The sequence below is a fragment of the Prinia subflava genome, chromosome 1 (genome assembly GCF_021018805.1).
Source record: "Prinia subflava isolate CZ2003 ecotype Zambia chromosome 1, Cam_Psub_1.2, whole genome shotgun sequence".
NCBI classification, from domain to species: Eukaryota; Metazoa; Chordata; class Aves; order Passeriformes; family Cisticolidae; genus Prinia; species Prinia subflava.
Window position 1 is genome coordinate 113,486,266 of NC_086247.1, and position 19,570 is coordinate 113,505,835.

The window sequence follows — 19,570 nt, forward strand, 5'->3', positions numbered from 1 at the left end:
AATTTAAAAAATAAGTTCTCAATGGCTCAGTATTGCACTGCCTGGTGTACCGAGAGGGTTTCCTCAAAAGTCTTCCCCAGGTCTGTTATTATTCACTCTTTTCCACATTATCTTGTCCAGTGGATTAGAGAAACCATTTATTAACTGTGAAGAGTATACTAAAGAGGTAAGTGCTGCAAGCACTCTGGAGGCTTAAGATTATACTCAAACCTTAGTAAATTAAGGAGACCACAGGAAAAAAAAGAGGATAAAATTCAATACAGACAAATGAAAAGTTCTAGCTCTAGGAGGGAATAATCAACAACCCAGAGCAGAGCACACAACAAGGAATGCCTGGCTGGCAGCAGCACTGAAAGACAGTAACAAAACCAGGGGCTGCACAGACTCTCTCAGCAAAAACCAGCACCATTTTTCTCATGCAACACCCTGTGCCTCAGAGATGCATCTATATTTTAAATAAATATAAAATTATTTATATGCATGCATCAACAAAGAGGAGAGTCACATGATCACAGAGAAGACAAATGAAATCCCTCTATACTATTTAAAATGATCAAATTTAGGCCATCTAAAATCTTATGCCCAGCTTCAAGTTCTTCAGGTAAGGACAGAGCTGATTAAAGAGACCAGCAAAGTGCAATATATTGAGAAATTTAAAACAAATTGCCTTTAAGGAAAAAGTTAAAAGACTAGTGTTTAGTCTAAGGAAAAGATAAGGCAGATGCAGATCACTCTCCAAATATATATGTTTGCCGCAAAAAGGAAAGAAATAAACTGCTCTATGTGTCCACTGGGGACAAGAAAAGAAGCAATAGACTTGAATTGCATCAAGAGAGATTTGGGTTAGACATTAGGAAATGCTTCATTATAGGAGGAGAGGGAGTGTTATCACAGACTGCCTGAGGAGTTCGAGGAATGGCCACCACTGGAGACCTTTGAGCACAGGTTACAGAAATACCCCTCAGCAGTGGGCTAGAGCTGATCCTGCCCCAAGGCAGGTCTTGACCTCTGCAGGTCCCTTCCACTTCTGCTTCCTAGGAAGCTTTTTTTTTTTTTTGACAGCCTTACTGAAGAGAAAGGAAATTGTACCCAGCATTTAAAGCAGTAAAACATCTATTCTTTTTATGGCATAAAGCATACTGTTAATAAATCCAATTATGTTTATGATCTTTTAATGGCACTACTTATGTCATAAAGATCCATCTTTGAAAATAGAAATAGATATCTCTGCCCTACAGTGTAATACAACAGCACGAAAGCAAACTAACAGAAAATATCAACTCATTGTTATATGGCTCATATTAAAATAATTTTAAAGCTAACTATAATATAAAGAACACTAAAACCAGGCATTTTGCTTTCTCAAAATTCTACCGTTCAAATTCTTTACAATATTTTCACTTCACATTTTGTGTTTCAGAAACAGATCCACTCCTTTCCTTGTTTACCACTGGCAATGAGAGCAAAGGAAGTTCTGCTCACAAGGGTATTCTTTTGTAACGCAATCAAAAAAAAGCAAAAACCACCAAACCCCAAACACAATGAAGTCTTGTTCCTGGTGTGATATTCAAAGAAATACAGAGTGATGTTATCAGAATTCTGACAGAAGAGTGCCCTGAGGAAATCAAATGCACATTCAGGCAAAAGCAAATGCATAGCAGTGCAACTTATGACAATGGCCCATGACCAACTGGGTTGGTGGAGTTTTCTAAGACTACAACTGCAGTCTTCCAACTTGCTTTTCTCCTGAGCAGCTAATAAATGCTATTTCTGGCAGGCAATAGATTAAGTCACACACTTCTACAAATCTCAAAAACATCCTTGGTACGTGTAGCAGGATTTTTCTCCCATCTCATAATTTTCCCAGGATGCTGCTCTGCTGCTTCTCTTCACCCCATATCTGGCCACTCACAAGATAGTCCTAAACTGCAATTCCTTTTCTTTTTACTATCATAAATGGAAATGCTATCCAGGAATGCTTCTTTTCAGGAGAACTCACTCTAGTAGATCTTACTGCTCCAAAAGTATTCTGTACACCACTAGTGGAAAGCTCCAGAATCATTTTAGGGCACAGTTCCTCCTCTATAGACTCAGTGACACTGCAGACTCATAAATGAGGAACAATTCTTGTCCTGAGATACTACTACACATTAGTCAATATAGCAAATATAGCTACACATACACACACAAAACATGCTATATTTAATTTAAAAACATTCTCATACATTAGCAGAAAAATTAAGGACATAAAACTGGAAGAGGAATTATTTCTGTATCTTGGTATTGCAAGATATAGATATATTGTAGATATATTGTAGATCTATTTGTGTCATAAAAAATATTTCCTTCTTCCATTAGCATAAGCCAAGACTTCACAAAAATATAAAAATTAGATCAGGTTTTCCTTGGGAAACTTTTCCCAAAGGTTCCTCAGTTTTATATAGGAAATCAATTTGCATCACTGATGATATCATTCAAATCAGACAACACTATGTGGTTAGAAGGTAATTTACTCTTCTGCCGAAGCAATTTGATACTTGTTCTGATTTGTGATTTTCATTTTGTTTGTTAATGAAAAAAATTAATGAGCAATGTTACTGGAAGCACAACTCAAAGCTTTGGCATTATTAAATACGTTTGTAATATACTGTGCATTATGTTGATTGCACAGTTGGAGCTAGAGCTTTGGCAGTCAAGCCACCAGTCAATCATTCAAACTGATAATGAACTCACAGGGTGGACACTTTGCACGTACCTTTGCACTGATTTGTGTTTTTGTCAAGAATTGCCTTTGTGGATACAATTTTCCCATACCTATGGAGAAAACAAAAATCAGAGATACAAGTTACTATATTTTAGTAAAGTACATAGTGATTTTTGCATGCATATATAACACATCTCCTAGGAAGAGGTCTAGAGCTCTTGAAAAACATTCATCTGATAACCCTGGAGAAAGCCCTTATGCCACCAGTTCAAACACCTTTAGAGCTCCCCTGCAGAGCACTTGTCACAGCCTGTCCATCTCTGCTCCGTGCACTGCCAGCATAAATGCCAATCATAGTATGGATTTTACATTGACACTGGTAAAGAGGCTTCTTTGACTAAATTATTTTGAGTTTGTTTAGTTTAAATACAGAGGGACCACATTCCTTCAGGATTAACCAAAATGCAGGAATTTCTGTCACCTTTCATACACAGGCACGCACCGCTGTGTTCATGTGTGCATCCATGTCTATGGATACACACTCTATCTAGTTTGGATAAACAGAACCTTTGAGGTTTGTGTGCCATCTCCCAGCTCTTTCCAAGATGAATGTTAATACTAATTTGAATTTATATCACCTCCCATGGATAGCATGGCACTGCAATTTGATAGACTTAGCATGGTGAAGAGGGAATTCGGGCAGCTACAACTTGTTATAAAAAGCAACTAGACCATAAAATAGGTATCTGTGTTTACCTCACAGAAGTTAAGATTAAAAATGCAGACTTAATAGTAAGTATCACAAAATCATGGTAAAAGATCACAGAAGATGGCATTTATCAGAAGAATAAGTAAAACCATTTTGTTTCTCAAATCACTGATACATCTTGGTCTTCACAGAAGAGAACTTCTTTTAAAATGCCCTTGTCCACATTTTGTAAAAAGCATTATTGATACTCTGATATACTGGGCTTTCATTTGGAGGATTTCTCCATGAAACACAGGTTTCTCCACAAAGGACATATTACTATAAAAGATTTAAGAAATTATATCTTCTAATGGCAAAGCAACACCCATGGAAAATAACCAACATAAATTATAAACCATTGAAATGTACGGTAGACAAATGCTTATTTGTTAATCTTTATTAACAGCAATATAAATTTGGTGTTAGTGGCTCCTACTTGAAATCCAGAAACTGGAATGTGGAAAACCTTGCTGCTATTCCTTTCTCTGTCTCAGGAGGAAATCCATGTCTCTCAACATACAGAAAAGAACTCAAGAACTCTAAGGGCAGCTAGAGTACTGTACTACATATTCAGCGACACACTCTTCTTTGTCCTATGGTCTGTAAACATACTCAGGAAACCAGGCAAAAAAAGAAAGAAAAAGAAAAAAACCACACATCACTGGGATCAAGAAAACACTTGAATAGTTCATGAAGGGGAGTAGCACCTACAAGAGACTGGCAATGGCCTAACTGAACATACTCTTTGATACCAGCAAAAATTTGAGACAAAGTTTTCAACTGAAGTTTCCATACTGCAAGTGATACATATCCATTCAGCTTAAGATAAAGAGCACCATCTCTCCCTCTCTACTCTGCTTTTGTAAGTGATGCAAAGTGAGACTTTCCATTTCACTGTTTTTCCTTTCCCTAAGAACCCGCAAAAACATTTGTTTCCATTTCATTTGAGGAGGAAAAGCATGCTGTACTTCATTTGGTTTCAGTCTGAAACCAGTCAGGAGCAGGAGGAAAAACCGACCTAAGGGTATTAACAATTTGTGTCAACTAAGTCAAGCCCCAATTCAGCTATCTTTTAGGAACCAAAAAGAGTCACACAAGCCTTCCTCCCCTTCACCTCTCTCCACCCGCTGGTTTTTGCTGACTCTGTAGACCAGAAGGACTTTGGGCTCTGAAGGCAGGCACAATCCATTGTTCACTGCATTATGATGGGTACATGGGCAGGTAGTTGAGAATCTGTTTTGCCACAGCTGGCTCCACTCCAACCAAATACATAACGGATTTAATGTTAACCCTGAGATCACATGCTTTTCTAACCTCAGGTGTTTCCAGAATTGGGGCCTTTAAACTCACTCATGTTCCACTTAATTTTATAATTCTTCATGGTAGTACCTGAAGTTGACTTTGGCCTCTAAGATATTACAGCATATGTCTTAAGAAGGCAAAGAAAAATTCAATTCAGTGATTTATGGCTGTTCAGTGGGTCAGCCTATCCAGCAGGAAATTTGCCCCGTGCAGTGTATCTTCATTTATTTGATTTACTTAGATTTAATAGCAAATATGTGAAAAACATGCAAAATCACACCTATCTTGTAGAGTAATGTGCCTCTGACAGATATATGGAAGAAGAATCCAACAAAAATCAGCAGCTAACCCACAACAACCTCAAATAAAACACAACTCCTACCTAAACTGCCGCCAACAAAAACCAACACACCGCCTCCATTTCCGTCCCGCCACTCCTAATGAATTGATACGTTGTTTCACCCAAGTCACCTGAGAGCTAGACGTTTACATCTCTTGCCAGCAGAGACAGGCATCTGTGGTTCCACTTCTTTTATTATAGATGTCACAGAGTTATTTGCAACATACTGCAATCCTGCAAACACTTAGTTACACTAGAGATTTTTCTCACAGGATTCTGTTCAGTTCAGCAAACGCTTCTCCCCACACTCAAAGTCGTGTGCACACCTTCGCATTTGCAGGAACAGACATCAGAGTGGCAAGAGGCACCACAACAACAAACACTGCCATAGGCAATTAGCCATATGTTGGCGATTTAATCTGCTGCTGTAAACCCTGAGTGCTGCCACAAGAAAGTAATTGGAATTAATTTGGACACTGTTTTACTAAATATTTCAAGTGATTATTCTACAGTAATCAGAACATCAGTTCTGATGAAGAATGTTAGTTGGTGTGCTGCATGAAATCAGGAAGGTATTTTGTTCCTACAAATGCAGTCATATTTCTTTCTCTCATGTGTGAAGTGTGATATTAAGCTATAGCTCATCTCCAAAGTTGTTTGGCTTTCTGCTTGTTTTACCTTTAATCGTGATTTGATTCACCCAGAAGTACTAAAAAATGTACTCAATAAGAATATTCACAAAAATAAGGATAAAATACATCACAAGAGCTTACCTCTTGTTTTCTTATATTTAAATGGAAATTATTACAAAATTCAACAGCCTGCACACCTGTGTTCTGCAAACTACTGGTATTAACGTAAACAAAATAACAGGTATGGTCTCCTTTTTGTGAGCACTATTTAATTTTCTCTTGAGTACATCTCATGGAAGTACTCTTTCAAAGATACTGAATCAAAAATTCTGGTTAAAAAAGGATGACTGTAGAATTGAGTTCACCTCACTGCCATATTTCGAACCCTTCAAAATAATGGCTGTATCGTTAAGGATAACCTACTGCATCACACTGTCCAAGGAAACAGACGTAATGATCTGAGATGGCTACCTCAAGAATGTCTATTGAGCGTCTGAACTGAAATTGCTGCTCAAAAAGGTTTCCAGACAGTCTTCCTGAAGTGTTATATAAATGCATAGTAACCACTAAAAAAATTGTTCAAGTGCCTTTAAAAATCCTTCTGATTGTTTATATTCAATTATGCTTTGGATTCTTATTTATGCAATAATTTTCACAGAAAACCAGGTGGTCAGATTTTGAAAGAGTTTCCATGTCAGAAGCAGCTGCACAGACTAGGACTTCACCACATTAATGAAGAACCCGTGCAGTGAAATAATGACTAGTTGTCTTCATTGTTTCTCAGAATATATAAGGACTGCCCAGAAAATTATAAAGTTTAAAATCTGCAGGTTCCAGAATAAAGAGCTACTTGAGGAACTCATTGCTACAGCCCAACCAATGACCCAACAGAGAGATCACTACAAAAAGCTATCCGACAGCTTCTAGGAGGGAAAATCTGTCATAAAAATAAAAGCAAAGTCATACTTGTGCCCTGGAAGTCACACACCACCAGAAACTGAGAGGATACCAGAGCAGCATCATCACGTTGTCCCTGTTTTAACATCACGCACCTCCACAGCTGCCGAAACAAATTCCTCTCAGGCCCAGCCCAGCCACTCTTACATTCCAAGAAAACATTCAGCTGAGGCTAGAAATACCTTCTTACCAACATAACTCATTTTACTATACAAACATAACTAATTTTACTGACAAACATAACTAATTCTTGTATATAACAGTGAAACTGTTGACGTCATCTGACATACCCTATTAAAATTACAAAGGTCACTTAAAAACTCTTCACTTAGCAACAGCATCTGACACCATCTCACACAAAAGCTAGAACTAAGGGAAGAGCCCACAGAGTTCTGTACAGAGAAATAATCTCCCTGTTCAGTCCTGGTTATAGAGCTGTGTCAAAAATCACTTTTGAGACCCCATCCTGTTGCACCCCACGTTTTCAGAGTACTCAGCAGACTCAGAAAAGATGCAAGCAATGCAAAAGAAGCCCTTAATGTATGTACATCAAAGCAGATCACTTTAAGAGCTTTCAGGCAGGCGGTCGATCAGCACTTACACTGCAGACAAAGCTCAACGCGATCATTTCCGGGACGTTATTTGATAACTGTTGTTAAAATGGAGATAGTGCCTGAAGGAAACCACTCAGCTGTGAGTGATAGCCCTTGTAAGACGCATGAACCTTAGCCACAGCCAACTCCAAACACAGGGAAATTTGCTGTCTCCAAGCACACACAGAATTTGAACCATTTCTCCTCCTAGCTGTGGGAAGCCAGGGTGCAGGGAAGGTAAGTGGACAGCTAGGGTTAGGAGACAAGTGAGATCAGCTAAGGACTAGCTCAAGGCAGAGGAGCCAGGTGCCACCCACCCCACTGCTGGCAGGCAACACGCCAAGAGGGGAAGCTGGCTGAGTAACAGCTGTGACCAGGAGCTGCTGCATCAAAGAATGGATTTCCTACAAGGCCAGGCTGGTGGGGGGCCACTCGAAATTTTCAACCCATGTCGTTAAGAGAAACAAAACCTCTGGGACAGGCACAGCATATTCTGTCTTTCAAGCCAACCTTCAGGCTGGCCACAGCTAGTGCTGTAACACCAGATGTCTGTGGGGCCAGACAGGATAAATCTCTCAGCACTCACCCGACTCTGTGCTGCACATGTGCTGCCATCCTCATCCACAAGGCAACGGGTGCACAGGCAGGTACAGAATACAGCTTTTACCCACCTCCAACCACTGCCTGCGCCCTTCAGGAAAAAGTGAGCCTTGGAATTGAAACTCAAGTAACCAGTGTACAGAACTCTTCCTTGCTTAGTAAAAACCAATGGAGTTATCTCGTAATTTCCCAGTTCAGAGCTTAATAATTATATCCCCAGCATTTGAGTTCACTCAAGGCCTCAAGCATTGCTCCGAGCACAATCCACCCAACTGAAAACAGTCTGCGTTTCTGGGCATTTAGGTAATGTATGCTTTTATCTTGGGAACTTTTACACTGGGATGAATTTGACCAGCAGTAATTGGATTTAGATAAGCAACTCTGAGGCTCTTTCATTCTTGTGAATTAATATCTAAATACCACAACCAGGTTTATTTTGTTTAAAGCAGACTCTATTAGGCAAATCATGGGTTTTGGGAGAAAGTAAAGCCCACATTTTGATGACCTAAAGTATGGAAAGAACTGCTGTTGAATTTCTTGGAGAGAAATTCTTCCTATAATACACGGTGGCGTGAACTTAAAAAAAAAAATTATATATTTGCATAATAATTTCTGGGCATTTCATCTACTGCATGGTATTCTAAATGCTTACATTTTTTTCCCCAAAATATAAGACATTACTATTCTGTCCCTTAACAAAGACTGAGTTGCTTTGTTGCGCTTTCTCTGTATGCTATTTCTAATTAAAAAAAAAAAAAAGACGAAATTTGTATATTCACTCAAAAATACAACAGAAAAACACATGCCACTCAGAGCACCTCACACAGACCAGTGTGTGGCTTGGGGAACAAATAAAAGGAGCCACTTGCAGGGAACTAATGGTGTACAGGACTGACCAGACCATGCTTCAGTAAGAGTTTAATGTTTGGATGCTCTGCTCTAATTACTTTGGTCTGGCTGTCATGTTTACAAAAATCATTCCTTCACTCAGGAAAACACAAGCTTTTGACACTGTCTCTCACACTGGACAGCACACAAAATGTCCAGCACAAAGCTGGATAAACACATTGTGCAATAATGGGTGAGCAACTGGCTCAATGGGTAGGGCACAAAGGGTTACAGTGGATGAGGGGATATTTGGATGGGCATGGTCACCAGTGGGGTTCCACAGGGCTCCATCCTCAGCCCAGGGCTGAAATCTTCATAAATGGCTTGGACACACGACTGGAAGGGATACCAAGTTTGCAGAGAGGAGGAGGTAAATAAAATTGGGAGGAGCTGGTGTGTCTCTCAAGGGCAAGAGAGACCTTGATAAACGAGAGGACTGTGCAACCACCAACAGCACGAAGTCTAACAAGGGGAAGTGACAGGTTCTGTTCTTGGGACAGGGCAACCCTGGAGGTACGGACAGACTGAGGAACAACAGGCTGGAGAGCAGCACTGCACCAAGGGACCTGAGGACCTGGTGGATGCAAGTTGAATGTGAACCAGCAGTGCCCTGGCAGCCAGGAGGGCCAACCCTGTCCTGACAGGGACAGCATCGCCAGCCAGGCAAGGCGGAGCACTTGTCCTGCACTAGCGTGGCCTCACCTTGAGTATTGTATGCAGTTTAGGGTGCCACAATCTAAGGTATAAAGCTAGCAGAGAGTACCCTAAGGAGGGATGTGAAGATGGTGAAGTGGCTGATGTCATCCAGTTTGTTCAGCATGGAGGAGGCTGAGGGGAGACCTCATTGCAGTCACAACTTCCTCATGATGAAGAGGAGGGGCAGGCACTGATCTCTTCCCTGTGGTGACCAGGGACAGGACCCGAGGGAATGGCCTGAAGCTGTGTCAGGGGAGGTTTAAGTAAAAGGTTCTTCACCCAGAGGGTGACTTTGATGATCCTAGTGGGTCTCTTCCCATTCTTCACAGAATACTCTGTGAAGTTAGTAAGCAATTCAGACTAACAACTTGTCCAAGAGTTTCAGAAACATCACCAAAAAAGGGACAGGGTCCTCTTAAATCTTTTGTTTGTACATCTAAACCAGCCCAGGACTTTCAGAAGGGATCTTGAGTCATTAGCACCGAATTATGAAAGGGCAGCTCAGCAGTTTTGAAACTGAGACCCATTTCTGTTCCTAACAGCACAATTAGAAGCCTAGATTCAAGTAGACAGTAATGAACATTGTAGCATGTGGGAAGAGTCAATTTCCAAGAGAATGCAAGCTGATGAATCACTAAAACAACATATACATATTCAATGGTATCTTCTGGTAGAGATATTTACTACTAAGGCTCTAGTGATTTCACACATACATGGACCTATTAGTCACTATTATCCCACATCCACTGAAAATATACTTTTCAGAACTAGGAGAGAGAAAAAGCTATGAAATCCATAAAATAGCTGTGTTATATAACATGTCTATAAACACTATTATTGCTTTAGACAAAATCCAAGATCTTACCATCCTACTGAAGAACAGTTCCATGTTAGGAAGGAAGAACCTAAAAAGCTATTTCAGATTATGTATCATGCCATTTACTTTAACACTGCATTTACAGATAATTTCAGAAATCCCACTTTTCAGAAGATGCAAGCACCAATTATCTCAAATCACAGTGCTCTAATACAGCCCTGGAAGGCTGTGTTAGGTCCTTTGGTGCTCTTTTATTGAAGAATAGGGAAAGCTTGGTAGTTTTAGTGAAGTTTGCTTCTTGTAAAATTTCAACAACCTCAGAAAGATAATCCTGTAAATAAATAGGCATGTAAAGAAACACCTATAACTAAAAAATTCCTCTGCTGTGAAAATTCTAGCTTTTCTTTCAGAAGGAAAATCTACTGCTATTAAAGCTCAGGAATGCGTGTCACCTTCACCCTCACTAAAATGAAAGATGTGTCTCACATTCAAGTTAGAAATGTATTTTCAAGACAACACATAGTTACCAAGAAAGAGAGAGTCATACTTTGTATTCAGACTAATCTGCATTTATATATTTATATATGAACCCTCACTTCTGGAAAAACAGTTTCATATGAAAATGTACAGGCTTGAAGGCTTATTGCAATTGTTTTAAGTACTTGGGAAACTAAACCAGGTAAAACAGAAGTTAAAGTAAATGAAATTTAAATAGACACATTTGTTGAAATAGCAAGACCTTGAACTTTCAGACCTGCAAGATGTAGATCATTCTAGTAGTTCACAGGAAAGTTTTCCTGTAGGCTTTTCCCTTTCTTTGCCAAAATCAAAATAAGACTTTTTTTTCAGCATGTAAATGAAATTAAGTGGTTTAATCTAATACTTGCAGAAAACAAAGATATTTTTTTCTTTGCCTTTGAAAGGTACAAACTCAAATCCTACTGACAGAGTTTATAATAAGGCCATCACATCCCTGTTACCCAGGACAGAATAAAACGCCACTTATTAATGTGGCACTCCCCACAGCAGCCTGACGTTTTCCAGAGTTTCTCCTCAGCTTGTTGCAAGTAAGACACTTGGCTATTAGCTGCAGTTTCTATTCTAAACGCTGTTTATTCTTAATTAGTGCTATGTATTATATTCATATTAAATCTGTATATTTAAATATTGAAGCTATTTAAGACTATTTAAAAATTGATTACATTATTGTATATCATATTAAAATTACGACATTTATGTTTTTACTTTGATAGAAAGCTATGTTTTTCCCTCACAGTTCTGCCATGAAAAATAACCAGTGTTAATAATTAATTAGCAAAATATTCTACAGTTGCTAAATTAAGTATGGAAAATGAAATTCATGCACAAATTAATAACTATGATTTCATGCAGTACAGTTCAGTTCTTTTTCTGGGCCATCATTAAATCTTCAATTACTAATTATTCCACATTTTCAAGAATTCAGATGTCTTAAAAAATAAAATGCAACTTTTGTTTGCAGACACTTAGCAGTGCCTCTAAATTTTCTGTATGATAGGAGGCACTCTTGGGAAGAGAGTTTAGGGATCTGAATGAGATGTGGTTTACTACAGCTTGTCACAAATGACAATGCCAGGCATATCCTAAATTTCGAAGGGAAGTGGATTTAGAAAAGTCCAAACCTTTTCTACTGTAACGACACTGCTCATTGGCACTGGAAATAAAAAAAATGAACCAGTTCTTCAAACTTGAGGAATTTCCTCTATCCAACAATTCAATTATTTTAGATGTTGTGGAAATACCCTCCCTCCTCCCCAACATACCATTCCAAAGTGTAGACTTTATTTGCTCTGTATGTTCTAGCATGCTGTGCTGTCTTGAATCTGATGTCTAATTCACAGCCTTGCTTACTTAAGGAAGATTCATTGTTAAATTACAGTTGGTATGAACCAGCATGCCAGCATACCATGATATTAATCTCTGAAGTGTTCAATCATTTAACAATAGCCTCATTATTCAAGGGAACTCAAAGCATTCAGTTTGGGAAGATTTTCTGACACTTCACTAAAACAATTTACTCTTAAAAGAATTCAATGACTGCAACATATTGTAATATATATATATATATATATATATGCCTCAATCAGATGGTTCCTCTCTTATAATAGACAAGAAAAAGAAGAGGAATTGAAAAGAAAAGGAATTACAGATAAAAGCAAGAACACCAGCTACCACCAGGGACCATGAACTCAAACTGATAATTTAAAGCTAAAGTATTTTATAGGGTTCACACAGAGGCCACTTGAGTCAAATGTGTGAGTGAGACTTCTTGAGTTTACGCAGCTCTCATTTCATTATTTATAAGTCAGAAAAATCAGGTACTTGGGTTGTTTTTAGAAACAATACAGTTTTGAGAGGAACTGTTTCTTCAGTATTTTAAATTGCAAAATACATCATTCAGGAACTACATCATAGAAAATATTCTTTTTCTTCAATATATTTATTTTAATCCTTTTATTTCCAGGGCTGGAATGTCACAGTTGTATTCATTTTCCAAAGGCTGAACTTTGAAAAAAGTGGCACAGAAACACATATTTTTTTCTGCCTGAAATTTTCAAGAAGAAACAACAAGCGCTTGGATTTGGATTTTTACAATTATGCGGGCAAAAGTTCACACTGCTTACCCAGAACTGGGACAGAATACCTCTGGGTTTGAGTTCCTTTGAATTTTAATTCCATCTAGTATATTTATAAAAGCAAAGATTTTGCAGTCCATTTATTTGTACAACTCTTACATATCGACAGGCTCGGGAGAGTGTGTGAAAACAGATTCGATAAGCTATTTGTTCGTGATATTTTTAAATACTCATGCACGTGTACAATTCCAGGCATGTTGAACTTAAACAGGACGAACAGCATTTCTCAGGGCTAAATTATGTTGTAGGCTCGTAAATTAACGTGCTTGTTTGGTGTGGAAGGTCCTCCCTACAGCCTCGACACAGCAAACAGATGCACACAGGACATACAATGGCATGTTCCCAGCCAGCCAGGGCTTTGCTCTCCTCAGTGCAAGGCCTACAACCACCACAGTAATTAGCCTGAAGAAGACAAATCTGCTCTAGCTGGTAACTCACCACAACTCCCAGGCATTCACCAAAACCTTCTCCTGAGTGATAATTATGTCAACAACTAAATTCAAACTGGGCGAAGCTGCCCCACATGCAATACGGATACATAATTTATGAATCATGTAATAGTATTTTTTGTTTTCAAATCCACTAAAAACTTGCAAGTGAATGCAGCATTAAATGAAGAGTCACCTGATATAAAACACATTTACAGGTTTAAAAAGGTATTTAGTTTAGAGTCTTTGTCTATTGTATAAATAATTCTTTGCTCTTTATTATCCAAAAATAGGTGGACATATTTGAACATATTAGCCTCACTATGTCAGGTAAATAAATATATTTGGAGAGGGAAAGCTTATTAAAAACTTCACTTTGGATCAGACTTTTGCTTTCCAGAAATGTGGCACCCTTCTGCTGGCTGCCCTGATTTACCCTGATGGAGCAATTGCCTCATGTGCTGAAGTTCTGCTTTAAGAAAACGTCAAGGGGCAGGTTGTGCAGCATAACTAGGACATCCTGTAGCTCTCTGCTCATCAGTCAACACTTCTGAGCCTAAGAAAGACAAGATTTTAGTTAACCAAAAGCTCAGGTTTTGTGCCAGCTGCTCCCACTGGACACCTTGGCCATGAGTCTTCTACAGAAGAAAAGCCAACACTGGCAATTGCTGTGCTCTGCTGTGGCTAAGTTTGTGCCCAAAAACAGCCAGCAAGGACCAGAAAAGGATGAAATAAGCCATGGGATTCACTAATGAAATAAACTCTTTGCAGCCATAGAGTCTTCTGTCCTTAAAAGGACACTTGGTTGGTCCTGCTACGCAGAACCCTAGATGGAAAGCAATAAAGAGATGCATTGTAGCCCATCCTTTCTGAAATATCCATGGGCAGATCTACAGAAAAGCACAAGAATTTAAATATTTTATGTTTCTGCCGAAAATTTGTACCCCAGGAACAAAAGACTCACTGAAAAGACACAGTGAGCACATTTTGAAATCTGACCAGTAATGCTGAATTTGGAAGCAATTTAGCTTCAGTTGCTTGGGAGCCCTCAAGAAAAGACTTTTGTATATTACTGGCTTCAGGCATTTTCAAATAAACTAATTAAATAAGATACAATCCTCAAACCATATAAAGATACACATGGAAAATCTGAGACCTCATTCTGAGTATTGGGCTTACTTGAAGAGAGAGAGAGAGAGAACTGTGATTCACTGGGATAAATCCACATCTTCCTGAAACTGGTCAAGGACCACAGCACTGTCAATTGCTCTTTAATGCACAAGAAAAGGTTAGGAAATTTATTTTGACATTAAAAAATTACAAATAAAGATGAGACGTCCTTTTGCTTATATATTTTAAGCCTTTGTGATAAACTCAGGCTGTATTTTCATGCTTCTCTTTAGAGCCATGAGGGAAAGAAACCTACATTTTTATAAGAATTGAAAGCTGAGTTCTCTACCTTATCACATGCCTAAGGAACTAAGGGTTTAAGAAACAAATACTGTGAACCTAGCAATAAAATTTTAAGGCATGGCAACACCAAGGGCTACGTCTTCATCAAATATTAGTGAACAACCTCAGGTAGGGTAAGAATGCTCCTTGACAGCTGCATGGTTTGGTCCCAGAAAACAATACGAAGGAAAAAAAATATAGCAAGGAACAAATCCAGCCTGTGATCTATTTCCCACCTTATAAAAAGAGCTGGATTTAAAGATGGATCAAAACTCCAGTGCTGACACCCCTCAGTTACTGCTAACACACACATAAATAAAAAGTATATCCTATGCATAAATTATATTATTATAAATTATATTAGATAAATTATATTCCAGCACGTGTATTCTGCCACACAGTCTCCCAAAGGTGCTGGGTTTAAAAATTAGTAACACAAAATTTACAATGATCACTTATAGCAACTTTTTGAACATCCAATCAGAAGTGAAAGTACAAAACCTATGTAAAAGGTCACAGTCATCCTTCACGGAGTCAAACATATTCTTTGAGAAACAGGCAAATATTCTGCAAATATTTACAACTGTGAATGACTGAATTCATATCCTGGACAGCCTTGAATGCACCCAATGGCCAGCTTTCATCAACCTAGCACTTGCAGGATCAGACCATATATTTATGCATTCCTGAAACATCTTAGTCATCCACAGCATTTGCAGTCTTTTCTCCCACTTACTCAGACCTAGGGAGTTTCTGATCCTTTCTCTTTCTGCTGTTCAGGAAAGGAAGTTCTCAAAACACCAACATCTTGAATAAGAAGCCAAGGCAAAAGAAAAGGTCTGCTTTAGCAACTCATTTTCCATATGCCTTTGCCCTTCGCTTTACTTGGGCTTGCTCCAGAGACCACAGAGATCAAGAGAAAAACCTGTGGATTTGCCCTCTTTTGCAATTTCTGAGAGGCATTAAATGTTACTCTAAAAGCAACATTCCATTTTGTAAGACCATTTCCTATGTTCAAACTTCATTTTCTTTTTCATTCCCACATTCTCGGGACAACAGTTTCTTTGTTCAAGCTTCCATGTTTATAGTATGTTATCTTATCTCTGGTTTAGCCTTTAATATTAAGCAGAGTCAGAAAAGAATCATCCTCTTGTTTGAGTTGCAAAGGTTTATGTTTGCTTACATTTTTAAGATATACAAACATACTTTTAAAAGTCTAAGAAAATATACTCTTATTAATGCTGGTATCTGCATGATGATATTTAACACCAGTTGCATCTTAGTTCCCTTATCTCCCCTGTGAAACAGCTTTTTTTTTCTAGGATGCTGTTATTTTACTCTCATATCAGAGCTTGAAAAAACTTTCTCCATCTCTGCAAAGGGAACATCAAGGTTTGATTAGAAGGAAATCTGCAGAAGTGAGAGTGAAGTCAACTATTACAGGGGGGGAGGTGGGGGGGGGGGAATTTTCGTGGCCTCAGGGCCACCCGAAGTTGAGAGAGACACTCAATGTCACAGTGAAACTGATTCAGAGAAGAGACAAAAGCCTAAGAGTGGAGAATGGCAGAAAAATTCCAGCCCTAGTCTGAATTCCTGCACATGGTGAGGAGCACAAGGACTCATCCACACCACAGGCATGCCAGTTTTGCAGGAGAACATGGAGCCACCTCAGCTGGCTTTGACCTGGCCCCAGGTTTCACTGCCTGGCTCTAAAACCCAGAAGCATCTTCAATAGAGGCTCCTTCAAGAACTGCACACTGAATATGAAATGCACACTACTTACTCAGTTCTGCATGTTTGTTCTCCATCTAAAAGAAAAATGCACTTTAAAAAAGAAAAAAAGAATCATTTGTTTAAACCCCAGGCAGTTTTCTCCCCAACCTCCCCATGTCCCGTGTCCCTGACCTTCTCCCAAAGGCTGATTTCTCCCACACCTCCATGATTAGTATGTTCAAGACCTGCTCAGTTTTGACAGGGAAAAAAAAAAGCCACCTGGTGCAGAAAGCCTTTTGAGTCTTCCCTTACTTTTGAAGCCTTTGTATTTTTTAATCCCTGCTCTGCAATTTTGTCTCCCTTTCCCCTCCTTCCCTTCAGTGGAAATTTTCTACTCTTTACAAGCCTGGCTCTCTGCAGAAAATTGATTTCCCCTAGGATACAGCCATCCTACTGTTCTATGCATGGTCATTAATGACCATCCTGTTCACCACAGAGACAGACAGACACGGTGGCACTCCTCCCCAGCTCCGTAGCACAGAAAGCAAATGGGGAAAAATTGTAACAGCCTCAGAGCTCAACCATACCAAGAGTTCATCGTCCCCAGAAAACACCATACAAAATCCCCAAATGAGCTATTACACGAATAAAATGATTCTTGCTGGTTTCTGTCACTCTTTACTTCACTGCATTAGATTGATTTTTTTTTTAATCTCTCCCAGGTAAGAGTCATTATGTAGTTTCCTCTCTCCCAGAGGAGGTAGTTCCCTTCTTCCCCCACGTAGGAACAAACTCTAATCAGATGTTACTAGGACTCGCACAGGTTTTACTTGGGGACTGGCATCCAAGGGCAGAATACATCTCAGCACAGATTGCACAGTCTGCCTGAAGATGTGAGAAAATACCTGGGTGCTGCACTTCTTGCCATTTTAACTGTTTTGCAAGCAGTGTACCTGCTGGCTTCACCATTCCTGGGAGATCTGCCATCTCACATCTGTCTGCAACAACAGCCCATCCTTGGAGGGACAGACAATTCTCCCCTTAACTCTTGGTGCCTCTGATGCCAATGGGTAAAACAAAATGACTGTACTCACAAAACTGCTTAAGCCTTTTGTATAAACATCTTGTGAATAGACTCTAAACTGATTCCCTATCTCCTCCTTGACCCATGGGGTTCTTGCAAGAACTCCCCTCTGTCTTTTCTGTACAGGGAGGTACAATGGAGGATTCAAAGTCACAAGCTACATAAATAGTTTCAGCAGTACCAAAAATAAAGAAAAATATTCATAAAGCCTAAAGATGGATATAGAGCTGGCTTTTATGGGTTCTGTTTAGTATTCGGCTTGGTTCCAGTGAATTTACATTAAATAAACAGTAGTGTCTTTAAATTAAAAGGTAAATTTTAAACAAAATCTTTTTAGTGACTATGATCAGAAAAAACCCAAATCTAAAAATTAGTTTTGAAACTGGAGGAGGGCCTTAGCTACTGAACTGCAACTTGATCTGAAAAATGTCAACACTGAATGCCTGATGCAGTACTTCAAAAAAGCTGGGGTGGGGAACTGCCCAAACCAAGACATTCATATTTAAATCTCGCATTGTCCAGCTACACTTTGTATATTGTGCCATGATTTCTTTACATAACTCTCAATAATGCTGGCTGATATTAACCAAGGAAATCCTCTGCATACAAAACAGGACAATCCACCCCACAATCCCACAAAATCACACGCTCTGGAAATTTCCAAATACCTTGACACAATATGGGTGAGTTGAGGATAAAATTTCAAGCCTGAACTCCACGATTTCCTGTCTTTTGCTGGTCTAGGCAGCCCTTTAATGTTACGTCAGTATCATGTCTGTGGGTGCGATTGGATTACCCGCCACTCCTGAAGGCAGCATTAGTGATTTCTGTGTAACAGGAGAGCACGCTTTCCTGCTCCTGCTGCCACTGAATACCATGAAGCAGAGCAGCTGAAGCCCTCCTCATAGCAGGACTGCAGTGCTACCTTGTTAGGACGGGATAAGCACTTCACTGCTGGCACACAGCCTGAATCCCAGGAGCCCTCAGCACGTCCAATGTGCCTCGATGTCCCCACCGGGCAGCCTGCCGCAGCACATCCCTCAGCCAAAAAGGGTCCCCAGGCCTGTCAGTCTGCTGAGGTGCAGAGAGCTCTCTCACAGGCTCCATATCGCGAGTCCTACACGATGATGCCGTGACTTGGCAGCCTGAGAAGACAGAGATGTATTTACTGGGCGACCTTTCGGCCCCAGGTGCAACAGAGGGCTGCTAAACTGTCCACAGGGAGCACACCTCACACACTGGTGACAGCTACTAACTAGGGGCACCGTGCTTCAAAAATCCCTTTCCAAAGTTTTTGTGGAGAGACTGCAACGCCACACGTACACGAACTGTAAAAACTGCATGGCAGCCTCCAAAGGGAGATCTAACATGAGTTTCTCATCAATACCCTTCCACTGCTAACCAGCACCTAAGCAAATTACGAGCCTGACTACACTGCAGACACATCCCTCTTTAGAGGAGGATTGCATTAGAGAAGAAAGGAGGACATGAGGAGCCATGGAAAAAAGAATGAGGGAGAATGAGGAGTTTACTTCTGTTCCACATAGGTGGCTCCCTACACACTGACAGACAACACCATCCAAGCAGTTGCAATGTGCTGTAGTTACACCTCCTGCCTCTCTAATCCACCTCTTCCTCACCACAAAACGCCTGAATGCTGTCCATAGAGCTATACTTGACCAGAAGCAGTGGGAGATTCGGCTACTAGTGCTGAATTAACAGCAGCTCCATGTCCTCAATGGACCATGGGAACAGCATGGCAGGGACACAGGAGGGACAAGAAATGTGGTCTTGCGATTGAGAGAAATTCTTGTTTCTCCATATCTAAGTTCAGTAAGAATCAATGAACACAGGAATCTAATAAGAACTAACACTTGCAAATCCCATGTTATAAAACACAGATTTTTTTCTTACCACTCCATGAGAATCGAGATGGAACAA

At 39.7% G+C, this 19,570-nt stretch overlaps 1 protein-coding gene across 7 annotated transcripts in view; it reads right to left on the reverse strand.

The window, feature by feature from the left end:
- The window catches only part of RBMS3 (RNA binding motif single stranded interacting protein 3), a 706,117-nt gene that overhangs the window by 318,878 nt on the left and 367,669 nt on the right, over positions 1–19,570 (reverse strand). For all 7 annotated transcript variants that reach the window (XM_063408744.1, XM_063408737.1, XM_063408753.1 and 4 more), the window contains one exon: positions 2,756–2,814. In XM_063408744.1, coding sequence (XP_063264814.1) covers positions 2,756–2,814 — 59 coding nt within the window. The remainder of the gene's footprint in view (positions 1–2,755; positions 2,815–19,570) is intronic.